At 34.4% G+C, this 10,873-nt stretch overlaps 1 protein-coding gene across 1 annotated transcript; it reads right to left on the reverse strand.

Moving 5' to 3' along the window:
- Window positions 1-4,699: 4,699 nt before the first annotated feature.
- On the reverse strand, window positions 4,700-8,598 carry LOC122299256 (alpha/beta hydrolase domain-containing protein 17C-like). The gene is made up of 5 exons (XM_043109376.1): window positions 7,978-8,598; window positions 7,224-7,260; window positions 6,613-6,849; window positions 6,473-6,520; window positions 4,700-5,345 (listed from the first exon to the last, which is right to left on the reverse strand). The coding sequence occupies exons 1-5, from the start codon at window positions 8,274-8,276 to the stop codon at window positions 5,085-5,087; spliced, it is 882 nt and encodes a 293-aa protein (XP_042965310.1). The 5' UTR covers window positions 8,277-8,598; the 3' UTR covers window positions 4,700-5,084.
- Between the last annotated feature and the right edge of the window lie 2,275 nt (window positions 8,599-10,873).

Below are 10,873 nucleotides of genomic sequence, written 5' to 3' on the forward strand. Positions count from 1 at the left end.
TAACCTTAGAGGTTCCCTTTTACCATTTTTGCATGCTCATCTTCTTTATTTTGCCAAGTTGTCTTCTGTTTCTTTTGAATAATATGTGGATTTTGGCATGTCTCTATGTCATACACAACACTTGTGTGTCAAAATATAACCTTTTGCAAATAAAATTTTTGGAGATTTTGATTGACTTGAGGTGACACTTTACAATATGTTTAATTTAATATTGTTTTAATTACGAAGCGATAACTAGTCATTTGAATTAATTTATAAGTTACGTGGGTTGACTCAAAAGTGACCATAATATTAATTTACTTGAGTCAATTCAAATTCAAGTACTTCTCATTTTAATTTTATTTTTTTAAAATTGTTATTTATTTTTTCAATTTGGATAATCTTATTGTAACTTATCCAATTATCTAACCAATATTTTATAGAACATCATCCTCTAAACATTTTGGAACATAATTTTTAATACCGTACCGTATTAGTCGGTAAGGTCGAAATATATTATACTGGCCACTGGTCTGGTACAGATATTGTACCTGTTTCGTACCGGTCTGAATACCGGTCGTATCGGCCGGTATTTTTGCCTTTACTTTTTTTTTTCATTTTTTTAAACTATAAGCTTATTTTTTGACTCCCAGTTCATACCAGATTATTTATAATTTTATATATATGTATTTATGTCTAAATTAGTTATATATAAATTATTATTTTAGAATATAATTTTATATATTTATACATATAATTTATTTATATATCGACTATCCCGAAACGGTATCGATATTGAAATATTTCGTTCCAGTACCTTAACCGGTATGGTATCCAGTAAGGTATTCAAAACATTGTTTTGGAGTGAAATCATCTCACAGTTTTTAAATTTCTAGTCCTTGTATATCTTAAAAAGTGGAGCATATTGTTAAACATCTTAAAATTGTAAGAGTTTTGTTACGTACTAATTTACATATCAATATTGATTTATTTATATTTAAAATTTAAATTGATATTATTTTTAATAAAATTTATTTTTTGATAAATCATATTAGATTATTATATATATTATTGCGATATTATGCTCATAACTAGATAATTTTTTAAACTGTAAAATATCATTTATTCGCCTAATAAAGAGAGAGAAGGATGTCAATTTAAACCATCATAATTACTTGCTAAGTTTGTGTTGGATGGAACAAGATTGTTTGTAGACAGGTTTGAAGCAGCAATGGAAGACCGTTTCTCACGCAATAGAAAGGGAAGGTAGGAGGAGGAATGAGTAATCCTTCTCTCTTCACTGCACCCTAAGCTTTCACCCATAACTATAAAAGTACCAGGCTTGTCATGTGAACTACTTTCCCCAGCTTTTTCCACGTTTCTAACTGTCATTGGCTGTTCTCAAGTCCCGAAACTATCGGACCCGATATTTCAGATTCCGGCTCCAGAAAAAGAGATGCAGCCTTTTCAGTTTTCCTTCTGATCATTAGACATTTAGAGACGTCTCTTGGTACCAGGATATGTATTTCATTGATTAGGACTTCTCATCATCTCAAACTTGGGACCCAGCAAGAATTTTTCTTTCTTTCCTAATATTAAAGGTCATATTTACTTAAACATAATAATAATAAAATTAAATTATTTATTATATTTTATATGAAGATTTAAAAATATTATAATGATGATAAGAGATTAAATGAGATAGTTTAGGTTTGAGTAAGAATTTTGCTGCATAAAAGTAAAGTCAAATATTAATACTGACTATTTTATATTCAAAATTTAAATTAATATTGTTTTCAATAAAATTTACTTTTTGATTAATTATAAATGTGCACTAATATGTGTACCAATTTAATATAATTAGTCAAAAAATAAATTTTATTAAAAATAATGCTAATTTAAATTTTGAATATAAAAAAATCAATATTAGTATGCGACTTTACTTATACATAACAAAACTCTAACTAAATTTTTCCTTGAATAAACAAACGGGGCATATATATAATTACACGAAGTCAGGTCAGTTTGTAGTTTACTTAAATAAAAAACACCTTTAAGGTAGTTATAGTTTATGAAAAACACTGAAAAATACTTTATTAAGTTTATTTATGTTAAAGAGTACTAGGATGCTTCATTCTATTGGAAAAATGTTGTGTCTGGTTTTTTTTTTAGGCTGAATATTTGGATAGCGATGAAGTTGAATTATATATAGGTATGTTAGGTGCGAAATTAGAGGCTGTAATGTTAATTTAGTTACTTATTTTATTCCGCATGAATAGGAATATTGAGGAATTCCTCCCAAAAATGGATAGAAATAATTAACGACTGCTCCTTTATTGTTGCAACTGCTTAATTGTCGATTGACATTCATTCTCATGAATACCATGATCTCTATTCAAACTTCAAAGAAATTTAAAGATAAAAGTAGATAACTGAAAAATAACAGTATTCTTTTTAAAAAATATGAATAAAAACAATAAAATTTAATCAAAAATAAAATCTAAAGTGAGTATTGCTGATGGGTTCATTTGAAACTTACCGTTTAGATGACTCTTTTGATATTGCTGTCACGTGGTTTATTAAAAACAAACAAATATATTCAAACCAAAAGGGCATCTTGAAATACAAAAAAATGATAACTGAAACTCTAGGTTTCTTCTACCTTTTAGTATTTGTGTTTTTGCATGGCATCACATGCCATGTTGAAAAAAAAAAAAAAAAAGCCCATTGGAAGGTCCCTGTTCTAGATTGGTTCCCCATGGTGTATGGGCCGTGAGCCCATACGTGGAACTTTCGCCTAAGTACGTACCACATTGGATGGAGTGATTGATCTATAATGTATAGATGATGTAAATTTGATGATCAGTAGTGTTATATATATAGGAGCTACGTACATACTTCAATCAAGGTCTAATAAGTACTATTAACCCCACAGTTAAGATAAGCATGAACTGATCTATCTGCTAGGGACATGGGTCGACCTAGCTATATGCCTCAAGAGGTCCCTCATGCAGCAGTTGCCCATGCATTTTAAAGCCGGATATATATAATGGCTCCTGGTTCACTAGTTTTGGGTGCTTGGCCTCCAAATAAGTCTTCGAGAAAACATGTAAAAGCTTTGCACAATTTCAATATTGCACGAGGGAAATCCACAGCCTGTTCTCATGCCAGTCCAGGTCTGGCTGCTCGATCTTCTAAAAGCTGTACATCCAAAATGCTATTGTTACATTGTATCTGCTCTTATTACAACTGTAGTCTCACTTAATAATACATGCAATGCAACGCAAAGCAACTCGAGACAATGGGAATAACTTGAGAGTTTGCTTCACCTCTAGCCATGGGAGCAGCTAGGTCAGATTCATCCAAACCAAGGTACTCGACCCAGGTTTAATTTATGATGCTACCCCACAAGTGGGCTAAGAAGATTGTTGTTTCACGATATCTTCGTTCCACCCACGACTTCACCCCCACGACTATAATAATTATTATAGAGGGGAATTTATTGGTTGAGCTATAGTTCAACCAATCAAAGAAATCATATGCGAGGGGAGTTATTCTCGCAGCCGAGCCAAACGGGCTTGGCCAATGGGGACTGAACAGGCCCAAAAGTTCGAGAGGATAGGTGGGTAGAGCTAGGTCGGCCCAAGAAGCTGAGAGAAAAAGTAGCTAGGCAACACGTGCTGATCAAGGGTTAGAAGGCAAATTGTTTGACACCACTACGGGCCGGCAACCCCAATGTGCAGGGTCAGGGATAACCTCTATCCCTAAACCTAGCGGCCAGACATATCTAAGAAGTGGGCACACTTGACCGAGATCACTCTGCATTTAATGGACGGCGGAGACGAGCAAGTCATAGCAAGGAGCCACGAGGGTGGGCACGCCACGACGTACCTCTGGGTTGTCAGTGGTCACCATGGTTGGGTCTAGCAGGTCTGTTGCACAATGGGAAGTTGGCAAGGAGATGCGACCCGAGTTCGGATCAAAACCCCCACGATCCCCTTTCCAGGGATCGCTCTGATCTAGGTATATATATATCCCCTCTCTTAGCAAGGGGAGGGATTAGAAAAACACTTTCTAAACTTAAGGTCCTACAATTCCCATATAGAGAACCCATACTAACTTAAGCATCAGAGGTGTCCCCCACCACCCCGAAGCTCTCATTTCTCCATAGTTATAGGTGCAAATTGGAAACTGGGCCCCCGCGTGGAGTTGCTTATGCAATGAAACACGACATCAACACCATACTTATTTGCTTTCAATTAGACCTTATTATTTTCCAGAATATTTATTTTTTTAGCTATGAAATTATAGAGTTCACAAGTGTTTGCTACATCACTTATAAATCGGTTATTATGAGCCTTAAAATCTCAAAATTTTGGAACCTCTTTCTTTTCATAGTAACACTGATCAACTTGCATTAAGAACGAATTTATAGGATGCATGAACATAGACTAAGATAAGTCTTAATTACTTCACCTTTTTTTATGGTTAATTAAGAAGAGGGATTCTACTAATCATCCCACATCACACGTTTTATATAATTTAATATTATTTTATTTTTATTAAATTAATTGAGTTGTTCTACTTATCATTTATATGCCACATATTTGTTATAGAAAAAATGAAAAAAAAAATAAAAATAGGTGTGATGTGTGGAAATGATAAGTAGAATTATTCAATTAAGAACAAGGTCTATAAGAATGGCACAAACACAATGATATAAAACAAGCTAATTTCTGCCAAACCCATGTATTTCATTTCTGAAGATGATGATAGTCTTTACAATAAAGCTCTAGTTTGGTTAATTAATTGTACATTAAATTTAGATCAAGAAGCACATTCTCTTGAATGGGAATGGGTTCATATCACGAATGCTACCTCAAAAAATGGTAATCTGATCAACAGGATCTGCAATATGCATCAAACAGACTGTCTATGATTCCTATCATTTTGCCATATCTTTGTAATCATCGTACCGACACAAACAGCTAGCTTAACTGCCAAACACTGAATCCATGAATCAAGCAAGCATAGGCAAGTTCTATATATATAATCTGTTTCGGTTTCCTAATCATCAACTGATAATCGTGAGAAAGAAGCAGCTATCATTTTCCAAATCTCAAGCACTTATTGCGTCTCACTTGTTCTGTAAAACTGGTGTTAGAAGTGAGTTGTGTCGTCTGTGGTATCGTGAGTGAGACTTTCTCCATTGCATTTATGAACTTACGCAAATGCTTAATGTAGTCTGGATAAGTTTCGAGGTTGCAATGGCCACCACCCTTCACCCATAAGGGTTCATATTTTTCCTTGGAAAGTTCCCACAAACGCCTTCCATGCGACCAATCAACAATCTCATCATTTGTTCCCTGCAAAGGATCCATCAAGTGGTATATATGCCATATGCATGCCCATGCCAATAGCAGTTAGAATGAACCAAATAAAAGTGATAAATGAGTTATATATGCTACATGCCTCAGTCACATCATTTCCATCACATGCATTGTGCTGATGTGGGATTGATCAAAGTAATAAATTCTACGTGTTGATGGACTATGACACCATGCACTACGCTCCACGGTAGGATAGGAGTGAGATGAGAGTAATGTAAATAACAGTTTTCCAAATCAAACAGTTCTATTGACAAATCAGGTGAAGATTGATGATCTTTATCCAATCGCCTTTAATCACTATAAGAAAACTGCTTATTTATAACGATTAGTTAATTCCAGCGAAATGACTATTTTTAGTTAAAATTGATTACAAATATTCTTTTGGTTGCAATAAATTGATCACAAAAGTCCGTTTTTCTTGTAGTGAATTTATCCATAGTGAGAATTTTCCTTATGATGATTCAACAAAGAACAAGGTAAACTTTTATAATTGATCTTATTCTTCCATAGTATTGTATTAGAAACAAAAATCCTTTTGATAAGTTTCAACCAAGCAAAAAATGAATAAACAGATTATTTTGAGTACACAAACCATGAATTTATGAAAGAGAGAAGAAAAAGGGAAAAAGGAAATAATCAATAATTCAAAAACCAAACAAGGACGTTGAAGACCTAAAACACAAAATATAAAGGTGGTGAAGGGTTCCTTAGTGCTGGCATGCAAGATGGCTGAACTGTCCATGAATCATTTTGTGTGGTATAGAACATGCACCTTATGCACCAAAACATCGATCTAACAAATAAAACGAAACTAGAAATGCGCAATAAATTTCAGAAAGAAAATAGGTAAGAACAAGAATTCAAATTCATTATAAAAATGGAATTGTACAAGAAAATTTTTACTTATAATCCGGTGTGGAGAACACAATAAATACTTATACCATATAATGTCATGACTTGGAAGAAAAATTTTAAAACTTGAATTTTACACATGATTACATCTCACTATTTAAGTAATATGGATACTGTACTCTACACATCGGTTTGAGAATATAATGTTTTTGTTAAGAAGAAAAGAAAAGAAAAGAAGTAAGAACACTTACATGTATCACTAAAACTGGGCAGCTGACATTCCGTATTTTGTCTATATTCTGAAAGATTGAAGGGAGCTACCTCAGTACAAAACCAAGTATAAAGAAGCTTGAAAATTAGGAACAGTAATCATGATCTGAGCCTAACTTACTTTGAAAATGTCGAACCAAAAAGTCAGCTTGACCGGATACAACACCCGAATGCCAGAAAGAATGGCACTATGAAGAACAACACCCCTCAACGTGCGTAAACGAGAAGCCAAATGCAGAGTCGGTCCACTTCCAACAGATTGGCCATACAATATCAAATCCTCTTGCTTAATCCCATATTCGCTCCTCAAACAATTGTACACAGCCTCTATGTCGTAATATGTGTTCAACTCAGAAGGCTGCCACAATTACAGAGATATTCATGTCACATGTACAGTTATCTAGACAAGTAGATTATACACATCTTCGCAAGTTTGGATAATAATTTGAAGCTTTGAGTGAAAGATTAGTATCATCCTCTCAATTTTGTGTAAAACCTGAGTTTTAAGCGAGAAAAATGGACACGTGAGGTGAATTCAAGACTATTTACTGAGCATTTGATGTGGTCTGAAAAATACTAAATGCTGTAATACCACTTTGTGTCTCTCTCTCTTTTGTTTGAGACTCCCTAGATAAACATTATTCTTTTGGAATTAACTAACTGTGTGCAGTAGATTTTCCAAAGCAAACGGAAACTGTAAATGCTAACCCGCCATCTTCAGACAGTACCTACCTTACCGGTGGATGCTCCATATCCTGAATAATCATAGCTGCAACATATCAACAGATACCAAGTAAATAACGAAGGAAAGGTTCTTTGTACTGCTTTAAATGACCAAATGAAGATCAATACAATGCAGGTGCCAAAATTAATCAAATGAATTAATTAAATAATCGCTTCCCAAGAACATCATTAAAACAACCAAACATAATTTAAGAGCCTATCATCAACGTATCTCTGAAATTTTACAAGACTTTTTAGAGATAGACGTACGCATTACACCTAGTTATCAAGAAACAAAATCAAGCATATTATTCCAGGCCAACAAATTTGTGGAAAAATCAGACCAGAACCATACGAATGAGTCTCACCAGATGTCTCCTTTTTATGCAAAACTAAAAAGACAAGGCGAGGGGAAAAGAGAGAATTGAAATGATATCGAGAACCAAACCATAAACTCAATAAAAGAAAATCTCGGGAAGCTTGGGGGGAGAAAACTTAAAAAGTTGGAAAATCAGAACCAGAAAATAACAGGTAATTTACGCAAGCAAAACAATAAAGAATTAGATAAAACAACCACACATTCAAAAACACAAACACAACCATTAAATCCAACGATTCCTATTACCCCCACAAGAAAGAAAGAAACAAAAAAAGCCAGAAAAGAAGCACCGAACAGAGCATATATAGAAGAGAACCAGAACCATAAACATCCACAGGCATTAGGCCTATGATGACAAACCAACCCAGCAAAAGCCAAAAGTACCTCATGACATTGACACGCAGATGAGCCCTGAGCTCGATGAAGAGCTCGTGCATCTGACCAAGGTCTGCAGCGTTGCCATGAGAGTACAGCAACGTGAACCGAGCAAGGGGATGCCTCCAGAACATGGCAACAATCTTGTTCCCGCCCTTGCTGTCCAGCAAATTCATTTCCACGTTCATGTCTGCCATCAGCCCTGGGAACACCAGCCTCCCATCCTCTTCTCTGTATATATCATACGTTGGCGGGTTTGGTGGGAAAAATGCGAACTTTGCAGCCACACTCGACGTCGCATTGCCCATTTAACACGGACACAGTTCAGAAATGGAGGCCAGGAACAGAACCCCGTATATTTTTTTTTTTATCACACGGGATTAAGATTTTCTCTTGGGTTTACTGGAAGATAAACAAAAAAATGTTCTTTTTTTCCTAGGTATTTTTTGGTTTTAGGCTGGTGAAACTAAAGGGTGGGATTGGCAGAGAATAGATCCGATCTAAGCGGGTGAACGGGAAGTGGTGCTAGCAAGAGAGGAACAAGGTCCCTGAAAAAATAAAAAGGGAAAAAGACAAACCAAAGAAAGAAAGAATTGGATACATTTATGAGGAACATAGAAAGTTGGAAACTATATGGAGTTCTTGTTGATGGTGATGATCTGTACTACTACGTTTTCTGATTTTGAGGAAGTTACGAAAAGACAGTTTTACCCTTCAAAGATTGTGTTTCAACTTTCAATTTGTATTCCTCTCAATTATTAAATAATTTGGAAAAACAAAAATTATAACTCAATATTCCACATAAAGGGCAATTCCGACATTTTGAGTGGAGCTTGTAGCTGCATGCATGCAGGGGATGCCCCCATTATCCTGAAAAGATATATATAAAAACTAAATTAGAAGGTTGGGATAAATGCAGAAAGGGAAAGATCACAATGGGGAAAGACCAACGGCTGAGATTTGGTCAAACAATGGTGGGATCTTCAGAAAGACAGAGAGAAAGAGCGGTTGGCAGATTGGGCGCAGTGATGCTAGAGCCAGAACCAGACATTCCTTATTTAATAAAAAACAGACGATGTCAATTTCCACAACTGTCCTTGTTCCTCTACTTTGACCACAATTTCCCATTTACCTTAGCTTTTGGTAGTTTTTAATGTCTATTTTTAAGTAAACTATAGTTACAGAATTATCCTGATGAGTATTTACGGTTGCACCTGTTCATATTTCTTTGTAATTTCTGTTCCAACTTCATGGTTTAAAACAAAAGGATAGATACATATGTGGCTTCTATATAGTTGTCCTTGTAATCTTTCAATCGTTCCATAAATATTATAGAACTTGTCAATACATTTATCTCAATTTTATTCTAGATTTTAGAATTGAAACAAAAAATTTGAGAATTAATCAATACAAGCAAATGACTTTTTAAGATAAAAGGTATGCATCAAACAAGATAAATGATATTTTCAGTCATAGAGTACTTAAATTTCGCGTAATCATTTTAAAAATTTAAAACTCATATAAGAACTGTAGCTGACATTATTCAAGTTGAAATACTTTCTCTAGTGAATTTTACAAGCATGTAGGCCATTAGATTGTATAACCACGTGAATTAAAAATAGGAAAAATTGCCTAAATCAGTCTCTAGGTTTGTGCTTATGAGAATTTGGTCCTAAGTTGTAATTTCAAATAAGAAAAGAAGTGACATGATATGGGACTGAGTTGTAATTTTGTTCTTACCTCTCTTTCAGGTGGGAGGGAACTTTAGCTTAGTCCAAAGAAAAGAAAGGGTCAAAGACTCAAAAAGCCGATTGACTGCTTGGAAGTTGATGCACCATATACCTTTTTTTTTTTAGGTTTGAAACCCCACTAAATACTTGTTTTCATCTTTAATCAGAAAAGCTTAAAAGCAGTGTACAAAAGATTATCTATATTTATTTTTATCTTTAAGAAATGTATAATTTTACAATTAATCAAGGGATTTCAATAATATCGACTCATAATAGCCTATTAAGATCTACTAAAATGTCATTAAATTAGTCGTTTTCAACAAAATCTGCATAAGTATTTTCATATCTACCATTCCAATTTTTTTTTTTTTCTTTTTGTGAATCGGCTAAAGAACTTCATTTCATCCATCACTAAAATGACAAATTAATCAATACATGGCTTTTCCCTATCAACCATAGTCATAATGTCATCCTGTCCATCTTCAATCCAACACACACATCTCCAACCATATGTAATGCCCTCTTTGCTAGTTCATGTGCTATATTATTACATTCTCTGTAATTAAACTTGACTTCCCACTTAGGTATGTGATGGAGAATGAACTTGATATCTTCCACTTGCTGCCCCAGCCATGCACTTGTATCCCCCTTCTTGTAAATATCATTTATAACTTTTTGAGCATATCTTTCAAAAAATGCTTTCTGTATGTGCAGCTCACTACAAATCTCCATAGCCCTCCATAAGGCACATGCTTAAGTTAGTTCAGCAGTTCCATCAAACTTCTTAGCAGCACACCAAGAGAACATAATCTTCCCTCTATTGTTTCTAACTATCATACCAATTCTCATTTTCTGCTCTGTCTTATTCAAAGTTGCATCAAAGTTTATCTTTGTAACATTTGCAGTAGGTGGCAACCATTTCGTTTCTCTCCTCCTGCTGCTGACTTGGATTTGCTGCTCTCCTTGATCCTTATCAACTTCTTGAAAAGCTTTTAGATTAAGTAATGCATTTTGCACAATCTTATTTGGTCTATCAAACACTGCTTTGTTCCTTCTAGTCCAAATACATGCAAATATTACAAATATTTTTTCAAGTTTTTCCTGATTAAAACGCTGTTGTAGCTTGTCCCATAGCTGAAAGAACTCCCCTTCTTCACACCTCCACTTTTGTAATG

Source organism: Carya illinoinensis, chromosome 16, assembly GCF_018687715.1.
Source record: "Carya illinoinensis cultivar Pawnee chromosome 16, C.illinoinensisPawnee_v1, whole genome shotgun sequence".
NCBI classification, from domain to species: Eukaryota; Viridiplantae; Streptophyta; class Magnoliopsida; order Fagales; family Juglandaceae; genus Carya; species Carya illinoinensis.